General features: G+C 39.5%; 1 protein-coding gene across 4 annotated transcripts in view; it reads right to left on the reverse strand.

The window, feature by feature from the left end:
• Window positions 1-18,406, reverse strand: part of LDLRAD4 (low density lipoprotein receptor class A domain containing 4) — a 397,933-nt gene that overhangs the window by 176,546 nt on the left and 202,981 nt on the right. For 3 of the 4 annotated variants that reach the window (XM_081802605.1, XM_081802607.1, XM_081802604.1), the window contains exon 5: window positions 5,106-5,246. The exons of the other annotated variant lie outside the window; for it this stretch is intronic. In XM_081802605.1, coding sequence (XP_081658731.1) covers window positions 5,106-5,246 — 141 coding nt within the window. The remainder of the gene's footprint in view (window positions 1-5,105; window positions 5,247-18,406) is intronic. 4 annotated transcript variants of the gene reach the window in all.

Consider the following 18,406-nt stretch of genomic DNA (forward strand, 5'->3'; position numbering starts at 1 on the left):
TCAGGTGACTGGAGCCCAGGTGCCAGTCCCTTTGCAGGTGGAAAAAAGAGGACTGTGAGAAGAGCTGGTCTGGGAAGAAAGACACTCAACTCAGATTTATTATGTTGAATTTTATTTTATTTGGTTGTTACTACCCTAAATAGCCTTGGACCAAAAAAAATTTCCTTCTTAAAAAGTCCTGAAGTTAAAATCCTGGCTTAATTGGGTCCACTTTATTAATCTTTAGTTCATTGGATTTTGAGGTTCAGTTTTATGAGACCACCTATAGAGAAAGAAGCAACCTCCCCCTCCAGTTGAGATGGGAGCTCCTCCACTCCCCGCTTTCCCTGAATCAGATCCCCTCAGTTAATTGGAAATTCCACTGAAGCTGAAAGTGAAAGTTGTTCTGATTAACTGCTGGCTTCGTTTCAACTTTGAGCTTACTTAAGGTCTAGTGGCATGAATTCCTTAGCTCTGATTGCTTAAGGAAGGTTTGTTCTTGCCAGTATTTCCAAAGTGCATGGCTCTTTCCAAGGCTACTCAATTATTGCTTCTGGGAAGTTAAAAGAACTCTGCTCTCCCCAACCAAGAAGTGGCACAGGGACTTTGAAAATGTAGTGTAACAGGAAATACTCAGCCTGTAGGAATGGTGAGGCAGAGTTCACTGGAAGTCTGGGAGCAGCAATGCCAGCACCACCCAGGGTGACAGGTGAGCTGTGCAGGTGTCTCCCACACATTTACAGCAGACCCACAGGCAATCCATCTCTTGTTAGAGACGGGCAAAAAGTGTAGCATGACTTACTGGCTTTTCTCTATGGGCCCAACCCACCTTTCCAACCCTATCTCAGGCTACCTGCTACCCCCTCTTTCTCCCCATGATCGTGCTATTCTTGGCCCTGACACTCTTGTCTCTCTCCATGCCTCCCTGCACACCTCCTCCAGAAAGCCACCATGACTACTAGTCCAACCAAAATAATTCTCTCTAAACTACTGAACCACAAAATATTAAAACTGCTTAGCTCTCACTACCCTGTGTTCATATTTATCTTCCAGTTCCCCAATTTGACTAGCACCTCGGTAACAGGATCTATGTTTTTCTTCATCCCACACAGTTCCTGGTACAATGATCAAAGAACGCACTTAATAATTTTAATTGTAAATATAATAATTTGTATAAAAATATTTTATTTTTCTATACAATAAATCATTTTATTTGTATAATTTGTCTCTTTAGTAGCTCAGGAGTACAATATTTTGATGGAGCAGCCAAGAGTAAAGACATGAGAAACACTGGCAATTTAGGCTGATAGCATTTTTCCTCTTCTGTAAAAAAAGTGCATCTAGCAAAATTCTTTCCATGTGAGACAACCAACACCAGCCTAGTCTTCCACATCTATGCAAACCCTTTGAGGCTCACAGGAAAATAAACCAGCTTCAGTCAATGGATGGCCTAACCATAGTTAGTAGAAGTAGATAAGCAGGTAAAACCACTCAGTTTAGGTTCCAAAAACATTTTTTGAAGGGAAAAGCTACTTATAACTACTGTAAGTGCCTCCATTATTATTAGCATTCCTGACTTCACAAATGACAGTAACATTTTCTTTCTAACTTTAATCCATGCTAAATTTTAGTAAATATCAAATGAGAGACAGAGATAATCAAAACATCTGAGCCATGGTGCATGCTCACAGCCAATAACATAGGCAGAAAACTGATTCTAGCTCATCTGGAAATCCGGAAGATTCCAGTTTGCTTTACCATAAGCACAATCAAATAGCAGAACACTGAATGTTCCCTACAGGTGGGAACAAAGCAGATCAAATAAATGAATCCTGTTCTTATACGGGAACAAGGAGGAAGCACTATGTGTTTTTCTGGAGTGTGACATTTTATAGACAAGAATCCCTGTAGAACTTGAAGTTCTCAAGGCAGAGAGGAAGGAGCGCCTCATCATCAGAGTTAGTACTCTGTGAAGGGCATACTGTCCATCGGCTGGAGGAGATGCATTGGTAGGTCTATTAAAACCCAATTTCACCCCGCCCCAAAATCGGAGGGGGAGATGAACCATGAGAGACGATGGACTCTGAAAAACAAACTGAGGGTTCTAGAGGGGAGGGGGGTGGGAGGATGGGTTAGCCTGGTGATGGGTATTAGAGAGGGCACGTTCTGCATGGAGCACTGAGTGTTATACACAAACAATGAATCATGGAACACTACATCAAAAACTAATGATGTAATGTATGGTGATTAACATAAAAATAAATAAATAAATAAATAAATAAATAAATAAATAAATAAATCCCAATTTCAAATGGAGAGCCTCTAAGCCTCATTATGCAGCTATTAACAGGAAGTAACATATCCTCTGTTAATTCTATATTCTTGCCCAGTAGGGTAAGGGGAAGAAAATATATTCATTCAATATTAGATCATCTTCTGTCATCAACAAAGAGCAGGGAAGCTACAACCTTTCCCAAAGACTCCTGACAACAAAGAACACACCAGTGACAACAAACTCAGAGCAAGTGTCCCAATGTGACAAGGGAACCATGCTTCCCTCTGGTGCCTGTGAAGAACTGGGGGAAAGGAGTGCAGAGGGGGCTGCTGGCCAGATCAGAGCAAGCTGCCTTCAGCTGAGCAGGGAACAAGTAGATAGGAAACATCTAGAATCTGTAAAGATGAACTCACCTTTGGACACCTGAAAGATCCTGTTACATATGAAGAGTGACCCTGGCATCAGAGACAGAGGATACAAGCCATGGGGGTCCACCTCCCCAAGAAATGGCCACACAATGAGTAGGGATGATGATAGTAATGATGCAATTATGTAGACTATGCTTTTCATGTATATTATTTCACTTAAATTCTCATAGCAACCTTATATGGCAGAGAACTATTCCCATTTCACAAATAGGAAAACTAAGTCTTAAAGGGGTTTAGTCACTTCCTTAAGCTGGAACTTGAACCCAAGTCTACTTGAAGCCACAGCCATGGTCCTAACCTTTGTTCTTATGGCTCCTGGCTTTTGTCTTAATCTCCCATTTTAGCTATAAGGACACAACAAGTTTTAGTTAACTTCTGAACAGCGGGAACCGACAGTTTGCCAACAGGATCTTAAGGCTCCTATAGGATAAACTTTTGTAGTTGCCTGGGCAATGTTGAAACATTTATAGATGTAACTCCTTCACCTAGCTTTAAGCAAAATTAAAGCATTCATATTGTTAAAAATGAATGAAAAAGATATCTGGAAATAGGCTTTAAAAACCAGAAAGCACTACTCATGAGAAAGGGAGAAAGGTGGGAGGAAGGGAAGGGAATGGAAGGGAAGAGGTTTCAATACAATAAAAGGACTGCAGTTGAACTATCCTAAAGTGAAGGAGAAGCACCTTCAAGATACAGAGAAACAGTCTGCGAAGTGCGGCAGGTTAGAGGGCCAAAGGTTTGGTCTGCCTGCTTTTCACACAGAACTCTCCAATCCAGTGAAAGTACCACACAATTGTAATATTCTCTGCAGTTTATCACATAATAGGTTTGCTGTTACTCAAGTCTAGAGAAACAAAATATTGCCTTTACATTGTTCTTTTCCTTCTAAGACCCACTGGCTTGAGTCTAGTTGGCCTACATCAAGTGCTTAGTACTAGCAAGATTCTAAGTGCTTTATGACCATCCCACTTAATCCTTACAATACCCATTCTCATGCTCCATTTTGTAGACGAGGTCATAGAGCTGCCCCATTATTAGGTGAGTGCTGTGGCCAGGATCCCAACCCAACAGGCAGACGCAGAGTAGGACAATTCACCGTGGGGATCCCTTCCCTGTGTCCAGGCAAACAGCATTATGCAAATTACAGTATTGATGACCTTAAGGCTACTCAATTATTGATTCTGGGAAGTCAAGGGAACTCTGCTCTCCCCAACCAAGATGTGGCTTTGAAAACATCACCACAGGAAACACAAGGACCAAACACCAAGAAAGTACACTCCTAACCTTAAATTTTCTTCTCAAAGTATAGAGAGGGGACTCTAAGGACACGCAATATAAGAAAATGCAAACTGACAACAGAAAAACTTGACAAGAACTATTGCACTATTAGACTCTTGAATTTAGCAAGCAAATAACAGGCTTAAAACTCACTAGGCATGGTCATTTTCTGAGTTTGCCTTCAATATAAAAATAAAGCAAGAATAGAGAAAACCATTTCTTTTTAAAAAATCTCCTCCCATTTTGCATTATAGTATGAGTATTTATGCAGTCTGATAGCCATAACAAAAATTTTAAATCTTTAAATAAAAAACAAATAAAACTTTTCAAAATAATGTCAGCAAAACTGGGGAAAGAAGCTGAATTACATCAAATGATTTCAGTAGGACCCCATGAAGAGGAGCAAACATTCCTCCTGGACGTGTTATTGCAAAGACATTCTCATCCTAACCCACTTCACTAAGCTCAAGAAAACAAGTTTCCTAAGAGAAGTTCAGCAGTGTTTCAAAGCTGACTTCTTACTCCTTCCTCTTCATAAAAACCATGAGATCAAAACATCGATGAACTTCAAACTCTGATTTCACCTTTTCAAGTTCAAGAAATGCTCAAAGCCTCAGCCTTGGGATTCACACATGTAAACACCTTACTTAACTTGTTTTCCAAGTAGTACCAAACAGAAAAACACATAATCAGAACCTTTTTTCAAGTCCCATATAAATTTTTCTATTTTCTTATTTTAATTACATGATCAATTATGAGCTCTCCACATATCTTTCTTTGCTTATCTAAAACTATTTTTAAATTATTTTAAATTACCATAAAAACTTTCTACAAAACTGACATGAATACTAAACCAATACATTATTTCTTATAATCCACTTAGTGTTTCTAAGATAAGTAGCCAAAGCCTATTCCAACACACAGCATCACTGGCCATCTCTGAAAGTAGAATGAATTTTCCACTTTTAGACACACCATCTTTCTATACTAAAAGAAAAAAAACAAACATTCCCTTTGTGAAAGTACAAAATCTCTTTTCTCAACCAAAAATCAACATCCTTTCCATTTCCCTATGACCCCACTTCCTAACCATTTCAAAAACAAAATCCAACTTAATGATACCAAGGTAAGTAGGAGGGACTTACAGTTGAAGATGCCAGGAGGTGGATGTTCAGTCACCAGGAGACAATTTTCTTCATCACTATTGTCCCCACAGTCGTTCTGTTGGTTACAGACCAGTGAACCAAGATACAAGCATTTACCGCTGGTGCAGGTGAATTTGCACTCTGAAAAAGTATAATATAGAGCATAAAGTAGTCAATGCAAGCTTGATGCTCTTCAATTTTTTTTTTCCTTCCCCATTTGTGTGCCACTGATAGTTTGGGAAATCAGTCTATCTGTAGATACCAAAAAACTGAACTCAGAGAGGGCTATCTTGGTAAGGACCTTCATTCTATGAAATACACAAGACAGTGTCCCCCCCAGGGGAACTCTGGGGCCTGCTGTACATTACTCACCCCATGTCTCTAACCCAAAAATGAGTAACACAGGTGCTCTCTTTCCATGAACTGCCCAGCAAAAGTCATAGATATGGGGTTCTTATTTTGCGTGAAAACATCTGTGGCAGTTTTCCAAGCCTCCAAGAATGTGGGGAGCCTTAGAAGCAGCAGCTGGGAGTCCAGCAGAACTTGAGAGCTCAAGCTTAACAAAAGGAGGCTCATATATTTTATTTCCAATTTGTCACTGGATGTTGTGAAGCTCTGGGCAAAATATTTAACCTCTCTGGTATTCATTCATCTCATGCCTATGAAAAACCAATTTTAATAGCAGGCAGGTGTAGCACTGACTTTATAATGTAAAACATAGGAAAATAATATGTGCTCTCTGCTACCTGTGAAGCATCCATGCCAAGGGCCATGTGAATAACTTAAAGAATATGATGAAGCCCAGCCCAAATCTCTGCAGGGACATTGAACATAGAATCCCTGAAATCTCTGCAAATCAATATATGAAAATGGAATTTACTTTTGTAAGACGTTGAAATAAATTTGCAAACTTAAACATTACTATCAACGTAAGCATTTACGGGTAAAGGAAATTACACAATTATATACACATGGGCACATAAACATCTATGTCTATCTTACATGGAATGTCACCCTGCATTGTGACTGTGAGCTTTCTCCTAGGTGCACCCACAAAAGCTGGCAGAACTCATAGGGGATGTACAAATCCGTGGGTAGAAAACCAAATCTCAAGAAAAGCATTCCAGACCCCTGCTGATGCTGCCTATCACAGCCTCCTCATTTCTCCTCTATTTTGTCTGTCTAGAATATGGGTGGCAGGCCCGGATCAAATCCAAGGTCCTTTCAACTCTAAAATTCCATTATTCAAATAAAAGATTGGGCATCAGCACATCAAGGCCCCCTCCAGCTATTCTAACAACAAATGGGGTTGCAAAGAGAATAATCCTTTTACCTGTTGCAAAGAGACAAAGAACTTAAACCCTCAAAGTATTTCTGTGACCCAGTATGAAAGGGATATTACAGTTCTCCATTTGTTCACATTTTCCTAAAAGAGTCTAGAAGATACCAGCCCACCCCCTGACCTAGTTTAGAATAGCATGTGAACATAGCCCAAATGCACATCTACAAGTCCATCACCGGCCACAGTGTCCAGGTTAAAAAGTTTGTGTGCTAAATGTGATCCAGGCCATGTGGTAGGAACACTGCTGATGCCAAATGCTCTTCCCATAAGGTAGAAATATTAAAATCCAGCTGTTTGAAATCACATTTATGAAGTGACTTTTTTTTTAACTTAATGGAAAAAAGGGATGTCAAGAAAAGAATTTATCTTTCTTTCCAAAAGAAATATTGGATTTCAGATTAATACCAAACATGAAAAGGACATTAGCCAAAAATAGGCTGATGCTGCTGAAATGATAATTGGAATAAAGGGAGTACTAACCTAAACTGAATTAAACTCCAACTAAAAGATTAGCCATTGCTGTGATTCGAAAGGATCTCAGGTTAGACTACGACATTCCAGTTTGTGTGGAACTTTAAACCAGCAAGAACACGAAACCACCCCCACACTTGACTCATTTCAACTTGTTCAAGGGAGACCCAGTCCAGAGAACAAAATGTTTTCAAGGAAATGAATTATGTGATTCATTCATTTATATAATCAATATTTTAGCCCCTTCTCAGTTATGTGCCGGGTATTAAGACATGGAAACACAGAGATGAAAGAGCATCCTTCTTCAAAGGGCTTACAACATGAATTTTTTTTTTAATAATGTGAGAAGTGACCAATATATTTTCTCTTTCCAAGGACATATTTTCCTTCTTTATATCCTTCACATCTAGAGTGCTGCCTAGCAAGTTTGGCACTCAGTGAATCACATATTTGTTGAATAAATGAATGATCTAATCTAAGCCTCATAAGAACTCTGTGAAATAATTAGGGTAGGTATTACTCCCATTTCATAGATGAGGAAATTAAGACTCAGAGATTAAGTGACTTGCCCATAATTAAACTCCTAATAAATGGCAAAATCCAGATGTGTGTCCAAATCTACCAGCTCTGGCCTCAGGCTCTCTCCAGAGCTGCCTCTCATTTTCCAAGTCTGCTTTCATGAATGTGTAAGGTTCATTTGTAATGAGGATGCCCACATATGTAACAAGGTTCTCAAAACAGTTTATTTTTTTTAAGTAGGCTTAACATTACTCAGGATGCATTAACACGGCTTTTGCTACTGATTTGCTTAGAAAACTCCTACTTCTTAGATAATTGCAAACATCAATATCAACCCATAGAATTTCAAATTCAAAAAATCTAAATCTTCTCAATGGTAAGTCATTAGCTAAATATCAAACTAAAGGTCTTTCCAATACGTGGCCACTTGAATCAAAACAACTAGATTGAAGTTTTGAATCCATTGACTTCTGGATGTGATACAGAAAATACTATAAAATTGCTATAATGCTATTAAGTGTTAAATATTAATGCTAAAGCTGGAATGAAACTGCGGAGTAAAACATCTGTCTAAAGTAACATAACTGGTACCAGACAGAGGCAGGCTTTCTTTTTTTTTTAATTTAAATTCAACTTAATGAACATATAGTGTATTATTAGTTTCAGAGATAGAATTTAGTGATTCATCAGTTGCATATAACACCCAGTGCTCATTCCATCAAGTGAGAGGCAAGCTTTCAACTGGATCCTGACTTACAAGGCCATCTCCACCATACTTTGCTATCCAAAAGCCCAGTATGTTCAGACATTAGTGAGTAGTCCTCCAATAACCAAGTTATTGTGATATTTGAAACAAACTAAGAACCCTAGGTGAGAGGCTCTAACCTTAGCTGTGTACTGGAATCACCTGGGCATCTTTCAACATTTCTGATGCCTGAGCCCCAGCCTAGCAACTGCTCTCAATGGTCCAAGGTGCAACCTGGGCAGTGGTTGTACTAGAGATCCTTAGAATGACTCTGATGGGCAGCGAGGATGGAGAACCACTGCCTAGTGAGAATCAGATAACTTACTCATATTAAGCCCTTTTTAGCTAAAAGTATTTTATTGGAATGTTTAGTTGGTATTTGCTAACTTACTAAAAACTTTTCTTAAAATAGGCAGATATTTTGATGATTCCTGGACATTAAGACCCAGCTGCTAACAACTCTGTACTACCAACAGGGTATTTCAGAAGCTTTGGGACCACAGGTGTGACCCCCAAACTACATTTTGACCCACTAAAGGCAGAAAACATCTTCAGTGAAATAAAACTCAAAAAGTGAGAGAAAGAAGATAGAAGAATAAAAAAATGTTTTCTTACTATATTTCATCCACTCTTTGTGGAACTTGTTGAGTATTTCTGCCAAGCCTGAAGTTAAAATATCAAAGATTGTTTAGACATTGGAAATATTTTGGCTACAAATTCATGGTGACTTCAGATGTGTAATACTGGAATGGACTACAGAAGGAACAACTTGGGAACTTAATTTTTCCTTCAGGAGCTATAGACATAATCTAAAAATCTGTAATACTTAAATAATTCCTCTTCCTTAAAGTTGGGACTTTTTAAATGAAGAAAATGGTTGGGGCGCCTGGGTGGCTCAGTCGTTAAGCATCTGCCTTCAGCTCAGGTCATGATTCCAGGCTCCTGGGATAGAGCCCCGCATCGGGCTCCCTGCTCTGCGGGAAGCCTGCTTCTCCCTCTCCCACTCCCCCTGCTTGTGTTCCCTCTCTCACTGTCTCTCCCTCTCTCTCTGTCAAATGAATAAATAAAATCTTTAAAAAAAATAAAAAATAAAAAATAAATGAAGAAAATAGCATTCCTTTCTGCCATAACTCTCCATTTCTTAAGAAAAAATTTCCAGAATCAGCCAACAGATTTTAGAATCACTTTATATACTCTTAGCAATACAGAATTTCCTCCAAATTTAGGGTCTTCTTTAGTTTTTCTACATTCCTACATAAAGCTTTCTGATGATTTTATGACTTTGAATACTAATGCTAAGAGGGCCCTAGAGACACAGTGGTCAAACCTCTCATGTCACAGATGAGGAAATAGTCCAGAGAGAATTCCTGACTTACCCAAAGTCAAAAAATGAATTCCCTGTAATGGAACATCAAGCCCAATATTTCTATCAAATTGAGGGGAAAACTTTTTTGCCTTAAATATCATTCTAGTTATGTACAAACTAATATTAACCAACTGGAGTATACCATGTGAGAGAGGAAGAAGGAAAAGAATGATTCTGTGAATCCCAAACGTACATACAAAAAACAAAAAAACAACCTATTTTTAAAAAAACCTGGGGGGCACCTGGCTGGCGCAGCTGGTACAGCATACAACTCTTGATCTCGGGGTCATGAGTTTGAGCCACACATTGGCCAATATAGTCTACTTTCAAAATAAATTTTTTAAGGACCGGTAGCTTAACAATTTTATATTTTACACCTAAACTTGGACAGGATTCAAAGATAAATGCTCAATCTTGAACTCCAGGAGAACAAACTTGCATCTCAGAGATGAAAGTTAATCCACCTGGTAGAGTCAACATTCTATTAGTTAAAAGACAACAAAAAGTACTTGAAAGTTGCTAAGAGAGTAGGTCTTAAATGTTCTCACCACAAAAAAAGGAAGTAATTAGGTGACCTGACCCAGGTGGTAGCTAATATGATAGCAGTCATCATTTTGCAATACATAAGTATATCAAATCAACATGTTCACTTAAACTTATATGTCATTATATCTCAATACTGGGGGGGAAAGGACAAGAAAAAGTTGTTTTCATTTTTTCCTATACTCTTTTTTAAAGCCTTAGTTTTCACAGATATAATCTCAGTCACAAAATAAGGACCTATATACGGTATTACATCACAGCTGTAAAATCAGCCTTTTTTGTGAATTGGCAAAGTAGTCTATGATATCTATTTCTGTTAAAATTCATATAGCAACATCGACTCATTCAGTTCACACTTCTATCATTCACAAACCTGAAAACTGAGAGTGATTCTGGCTCCAACATTTCTGACATTAAAATCTAGAATTTGCTCTCAGTAATGGGGGCCTTCTCAATGTACCTACATTGTGAATAACAGAGATTAAACTTAGTTGTTAGCAACCTATAGGTGAAGAATTAATAGCTTTCTAAAATTAGTATAAATAATTTTAACCACAACCAACATAATTTTATATCTCCAAGCATAGAGATGACAACAATATTTTTATTGACTTATACACACATCACCTACTCCCCAGCAAGGTACAGGATGATCTACCATAAAAGTAAAGTTCAATAAAAATGAAAAACAATGAGTAGAAGACAAAAAACATGAACCAAAAAATGCAAGGGAAATGAGAAAAACTTTGTGACTTAAGAGAGCTCTAGTAACTGGTCATTAAACTGAACTCCAAGGAAACAAGCTGCCCCAGAGACAAGGAAACCAGAGTCATGGTGGCAAGCCCTTGCTAGCCAAGACTGGTAGGCATTTCAATTAATCAGAAACAGACTTTTCCTGCTTCTCAGACTTAAAAGGGTCTGTCACCGTTTTTTTATCAAGGGGTGCTATACAACAGTATGAAAGCTATCTTAGATAACCAATTTTGTCAAAAAAGGGAAAAGGGCTCCCCATATAGTTATTTCCTTTATCAGCTTTCAGTGAAGTTAGAACACTGGAGTAGTTTTTATAAAGTGAGCCAGAATGACAGCACCAGAAAGTAGTGATTTAGCAAATTATGAAGATAAGGCTTTGAGAATCTTCAGAAATTAAAAGCTAATTCTTAGGGCTATTCTCAAATGTCAGCTTTTGACAGTGTGTGAATGGCACAGGAATGATGATATGCATATTCTCCTACAAAAATTTTTTAATGCGAAGAATACATTTTGAGTAACCTGTAAGAGACTTAGAATCTCACATATTAGCAACACTGATTTCTTTGGAAGTCTGAGGGAAGAGATCTGCAGAAGTTGCGTGTGCCTTGCTTAATATCACACGGTGATCTACACAGCATGCCGAAAGTCAAATGTAAAGACACTGTATCACTAATGATGCTCTCCCCTCCCTCAAAGACAAAGCTGACTCTCCTGGTTATAAATTTGGAACAAAGGGGAATTTAATTAGAAGGTTTATATTCTGTGTAATGAATTAAGTTACCCACAAGCATTTAATAAAAGTCATATCTTAAGTGGTGCTAACTGAAACTACAGTTGTCCTTCAAAAAGATGAATATGACATGATAAAAAGGATATTTGCCCATATAATAAGATTAACATAGAAGAGCCTCCCATCAAAGATAGTACTAAAATTTTTTTTTAAACTCAATCCATTTTATGATATGGCTTATCACTCCCACTATGGTGCTGAAAAGATGATTTTAATGTGTCTGAAATTATCTGAGAACCATAAGTGAAAAATGTGCTCTTAAAAGTCCAAGGTATTTTCAGGCTTTAGACTTCTAGTTCTACAATTACCTTTTCGAGCAGCTTTAAACATTGCCCAACTTTCATCAAAACACCATAAGGCATTTTAAAAGTCAGTAAAAGTCTTTAGGACTTGAATTGGCAAACAGCACTATTTCTTTTTGTGTTTAAAACCAATCAATGAATGAATTTGTTTCTGTGGGTTTTTTTGTATATAAAATGTGAGGAGGTATTCTTACTAACTTCTTAGCATAGTACTAAAACCAAGCGGGTAAAAACTACCTTAAACACTATGAGGAACAAAGTGTTTATCAATATATGCAATGCACATGGGAAAATAGTTTGAAAGTTCAAAATACAAACAGTGTCTACCTCTGGGTGCTGCGGTCACTAAGTAATTTATAAGTTCCTTGACAATTTTAAGTATGACTTTATAACCAAGAAAAGTATAAATCCTATTTTAAGGGGGGGAAATCTCTGTGAAAATCTCGGTGAAAACCAAATGTTTGTAGAATTCTAAATCTATCACAATCCTAACTTTAACTTTAATAAAGTACCTAATTCCCCATGGCATCATCCAACAGAAATCCAGACAGACAGCTCCAACCTCATAAGGATAAACACTATTTCAGTTACATTTCATTTCATTAGGTACATTATTGACCACCTATCATGGGTGGAGCGGTAGTAGGAGAAGGGATACCAGTAGGCGGTGTCTGCCCAAGTAACTGCCTGAGTGGGAGTAACTGCCTGAGGGGAGTAACTGCCTGAGGGGAGTGGCAAGTGAAAGAGGCCTGCCATGAGGTCAAGTCAGGCCTGTGGAGGCTTGAGGGCCACTGGACAGAAACCTGCTTTACTATGAGAACTGAGGCATTAAAGAATATTAAGCACATGGACCAATACACTCTGACATTTAAAAAAATTATTTCAGTACAGTGTGTTTAAGAGTGTGTGTGAGAGAGAGAGAAAGAGAGAGAGAGAGGGAGAGAGAGAGACGTCCAGGTCTACGGGTTTATACAAAGAGAAAAAAAAAAAGAATGCTCATATAACCAGAACACTGATCAAGGTACAGAAAAGGCATGGGGTAGGGGTGTGGTTCCTGGGGTGTTCAACTTTCATTTTAACAGGATGTCACTGTATGTAAACATAAAGCAGGGGAGGTAGGGAGCAGGTATCCAGTCATGAAGAACCTTGTATGCCTTGCTGAGGACTGTTAATGGCTCTCAATCTATAGGTTTTAAATAAATGTATTTGAGTGTAATGATAACTGGACAGTATTGAGCATTTAATATATACTGACCAAGACTAACCTCGGATAATGGTTTTCTTATTACTTTGCTCCACTTGAGTAAGCAGCATAAACCACAAAACTCAACAAGAGTTTTTAAGTTTGTCCAGTAACAGATGTTTCCATATGCATTTGAGATATACAGCCTATGAGGACCATACCCAACTCGCAGGACCAACATAAATGGATGCACAGTGTTTTACAGCACAAAGCTGGGCCCCAAAAAGGAGACCCACAGGGGCAAACGGGAGGCATTTATCCTTCGGTATCACAACTTCTGGGCCTCAGGCTCTTTCTCTCTAAGCCATTCATTGCTTCATTCATTCATTCAAGAGTTTGGGACAAGGAACATGGCCATAGGCACCAAGGATAGACATAAATAGTCCACTGTCCTGAAACTCAGAAAACTGGCTTCTCTTCTAGTTCTTAAATATTGTGTTTCTCCTCAGGCAAGAATCTTAACCTCTAGATTCCTTGCTGGTAAATGAGGTATCTGGATTAAACCAGTAGTTTTGAATCTTTACTCTAAATAACCGAGGTGTTCCCTTTGAGGCCCCAGGATCAACTGCAGGAGATGGGGGTGGGGATGGGGTCAGTAAAGGAATCCTGGCAGTTCCACTAGGATCTGCACATAGATTAGGCTTTCCTCTGAGATTTCACTGGAAAAAGGCATCCCACAGCTAAAAATTCTGAAAGTCACCAAATGTCTTACATTCTAAAAGTCCTTTCAATTCTTAAAATCCATGATTTAAGAAAGAAATTTTAAAGAACGAAATCCCACTTTAGTCCTTTGCTACTTCTGTTGCCTGATCTTGATTATCCAAATGACAAGTGATCTTTAAAATTTCTGAATTCTGGATATTTTATACATACTGATTATCAACACCATCTCTATGGGATCCTTCACATTAGGTATACCAACATGCTATAACTTTCCCCATCTTTAAAATAAAAATGTTTTGGCCCCATTCTCTGCTTCCCTTCTCCCGTAGCTTAGGGCCTCCAATCTGCAATTCTCCCCTAAACACACTCCAGTCAAGCTTTGGCCCCAATCATTGCACCAAAAATGCTTTTCCAAGTCCCCAGTGACCTCCATGTTGTTTGCTCCAATGTGGTCACCTCAGGCCTCATCTTACCAGACTACTTTGATGGGGCTAATCAATCCCACCACCTGGAACCAACTGCTTCATACATACAAGGACATGTCCTCCTACCTTAATGACCATTGCTTTCTCCAAACCTCCTCATTTGGAGGGCACTTTTCAGTGCCCAGGCTCACCCTTAGCCCATTCCCTTGAGATCTCAAGCAGTCCGGTGTCTCCATGCTAATAACTCCCACAATTATACTAGAACTTCCCACCTCTTCCTAGGCTCTCGATTCCTCCAATCACCTGCTCAACATCTCCATGTGGAATGTAACAAACATCTGAACTTACCAGGACCAAAACCAGATACCTCCTTTTCCCATGCAAACTGGCTCCACTCATAGCCTTCTATATCTTGAAATTTCATCCTTCCAGTTGCTCAGGCAAAAACACTGGAGTCATCTTTGGCTCTTTTCCCCAATCAATTAAAAAATTCTATTAGCTTTACCTTCAAAATACATCTGGAAACTGGCCCCTTCTCACCATCTCACTCCAGTCACCCTAGTCTAAGGTGCCATCATCTCTCAACCAGATTACTTCAATAGTCTCCTGACTAGTAACCCATCATATTCTAGTCCCAAGAGAGCAGCCAGACTCTTTCTGCTAAAATGGAAGCCAGATCAGGTCTCTCCTCTGCTCAAAACTCTCAAATGCTGGGTGCCTGGGTGGCTCAGTCGATTAAGCATCTGCCTTCGGCTCAGGTCATGATCCCAGAGTCCTGGGATCAAGTCCCACATGGGACTCCCTGCTCAGCAGGGAGTCTGCTTCTTCCTCTGCCCCTCCCCCCTGCTCATGTTCATGTTCCCTCTCCCTCTCTCTCTTGCAAAAATAAATAAAATCCTAAAAAAAAAAACAACCTTTCAAATGCCTTCACTCAGAGGTTAATCCAAAGTTCTTATAATGAACTCTACACAACCCTCCATAATTGGACTCTCCAACCCCCCCTCTACTTCCCTTAGTTGGCTCTGGGCACAGTGGCCTCCTCACTGTCCCCTGAACACAAAAGGCTCACCTACACTTGCTGTTCCTTTGCCTGCAACACACTTTCCCAGAATGTCTGCTTAGCTAATTACCTCACTTTCATCAGGCCTTCGCTCAAATGTCAACCTTTCTGTAGGGTATTCTCTGACTACTCTGTTTAAAATTGGAATCCTGGGTGCTTGGATGGCTCAGTTGGTTAAGCATCTGCCTTCGGCTCAGGTCATGATCCCAGGGTCCTGGGATCAGGTCCCACATCAGGCTCCTTGCTCAGCAGGGAGCCTGCTTCTCCCTCTCCCTCTACTGCTCCCCATGCTTGTGCTCACTCTCTCTCTGACAAATAAAATAAAATCTTTTAAAAAAATAAAATAAAATTGGAATCCCTTCTCCATTACACTCCCCCCAATACTTTTGGCCTTTCCCATCCTCCTTACCTATTTTCTGTTTCTCCACAACTTATTTCCAACTAACATTGTATTTAAATATATGCATAATCTTTTTCCCCCCACTAGAATAGAAACTACATGAAGGCAGGTAGGGATTTCTGTCTGACTGGTTTTACTGAGGAATTCTCAGGGTCTGGAACAGGGTCTGGAACACAGCCTGGAACAGGGCCTGGTATATCATAAGTATTCAATAAATATTTGTTAAATAAATCAATGAACAGAAATAAAATTTCATCCAGAGGTTCTTTTTTTTTGGTAAAGATTTTATTTATTTATTTGTCAGAGAGAGAGAGAACTAGCAAGGGGAGGGGCAGAGGGTGAAGCAGGCTCCCCGCTGAGCAAGGAGCCTGATGCGGAGCTCAATCCCAGGACCATGGGATCATGACCTGAGCCGAAGGCAGATGCTTAACTGACTGAGCTACCCAGGCGTCCCGTGTCCAGAGGTTCTTATAGGAAACACAATTAACTACTGGTATCCCTTTGAGTGAAGAAAGTTTTCTCTAACTGAGCAAATATCCTCACTAGGGATATATATACAGAAAATGAGGTGGAAAAGAGGCAAAAAGGAGATAAAATACAAATACATTACTAGCAAATTATGTAAGATTTTTTTTGAGGTAAAGAATTAGTTAAAATTATTAGCCAGAGTAGTTTTTGATTACCTGTGGTCCTCATTTATGGAATTATTCTCTCTCCAGTGTTCAGTGTTATAAATATTTAGGCTTTTTCCATCTGTCCCTTCCCAGTCATCTGGCCTAATTCCTAAATCGCAATATTCTCTCTCAGTGCAGTCTTGTGTGTTTTGGAGAGAAAGCCCATTGTCTGGCTAAAGCATTGGACTGTTTGTTCAGGAAACAGACAGCTCCTTCCAGCACCCTGAGAACTAGGTGTGGACATTCAGTTCCCCACCTGTTTTATTTTTTAATATTTACATTCAAGTTCATAGGAGTCAGGGAGTAAAGTAGGTATTTATCAATTCACGGTACTGCTGATCCAGTCTTGTCCTCAAGTTGATCACAGCTAGGTATTTTCTATTTGGGTACAAACTGCCTCACTTTCTTGAGCCTGACAAAGCTGTCTGCCTGGGATCCTCCAACTGTCACATACCCTTGAAGAAATCTCCCTTCCCTGAAAACTTACACCTTCTGAGACCCCCACAAATCCAACCTTGCTAACCTAAAAGTACAACAGGGAGATAGCTATATAAACTCTTGTGTTCCCTTCCTCCTTTAGCCAACCCACACTGGAATTTTGAGATGGTATCTTTATCCTTTTTTAACGATTAGTGGGATACTCTACTGTAAGGAGAAATGTCCCTTGCCCCAATCAAAGACGGTTTGCTACATTTTGTTTTGTCTTATTTCCCCTATTAGTTCCTTGAAAGCCTTTATTTGGCCCCTCAAATAAACTTCCCACTTCAGGCCTTATTCAGCCCTGCTGTCCTCTAGGATAAGCTGATGACCTCCTATCCATGATGGTGCTGTATCTGGCCAAGTCTCAAAGCTCCTTCACAACACACACACATGGCCCTAGAGATGCTCAGGGTTGGTAGACAGAGCTATCCCTTCATGTCCAGAGGAAGATCTTCAGATACTTAAAGTAAGGGCCTTTGGTTTCCACAACTAATCAAATTCAAAGCAGGGATCAGTGTGGGTGAAAAGCCATTGCCATGTCCTCCCTCAAATGCCATACTTTAGAGAGAGAAAAACTAGTGGGGAAACCCTCTTGGCTCTTAGCAGGAGGCTCCCACTGATCCAAGACCAATCCTGCCTTGGACAGGAGAGATGCAGAAACCTGCAGCCCTGCACTCTACTTCCATCCATGGTTACTGCTTTATTGGAGAAAATGACCGGAATTGTGATGCCACCAGCTTTTGCTTTTCTTTTTCAATATTCCTCTGGCTATTCGGGGTCTTTTCTGGATCTATACAAATTTTAGGATTATTTGTTCCAGTTCTTTGAAAAAAGTTGATGGCATTTTGATAGGGATTGCATTAAATGTGTAGATTGCTCTAGGTAGCATTGACATCTTCACAATATTTGTTCTTCCAATCCATGAGCATGGAACGTTTCTCCATTTCTTTGTGCATTCCCCAATTTCTTTCATGAGTATTTTATAGTTTTCTGAGTACAGATTCTTTGCCTCTTTGGTTAGATTTATTCCTAGCTATCCTATGGTTTTGGGGGCAGTTGAAAATGGGATCGACTCAGAGAGCCCAGAAATGGACCCTCAACTCTATGGTCACCTAATCTTCGACAAAGCAGGAAAGAATGTCCAATGGCAAAAAGACAGTCCCTTCAACAAATGGTGTTGGGAAAATTGGACAGCCACATGCAGAAGAATGAAACTGGACCATTTCCTCACACCACACACAAAAATAGACTCAAAATGGTTGAAAGACCTCAATGTGAGACAGGAGTCCATCAAAATCCTAAAGGAGAACACAGGCAGCAACCTCTTCGACCTCAGCTGCAGCAACTTCTTCCTAGAAACATTGCCAAAGGCAAGGGAGGCAAGGGCAGAAATGAACTATTGGGACTTCATCAAGATAAAAAGTTTTTACACAGCAAAAGAAACAGTCAACAAAACCAAAAGACATGCGACAGAATGGGAGAAGATATTTGCAAATGACATATCAGATAAAGGGCTAGTATCCAA

The sequence above is a fragment of the Leptonychotes weddellii genome, chromosome 13 (assembly GCF_054177405.1).
Source record: "Leptonychotes weddellii isolate Sample4059 chromosome 13, ASM5417740v2, whole genome shotgun sequence".
NCBI classification, from domain to species: domain Eukaryota; kingdom Metazoa; phylum Chordata; class Mammalia; order Carnivora; family Phocidae; genus Leptonychotes; species Leptonychotes weddellii.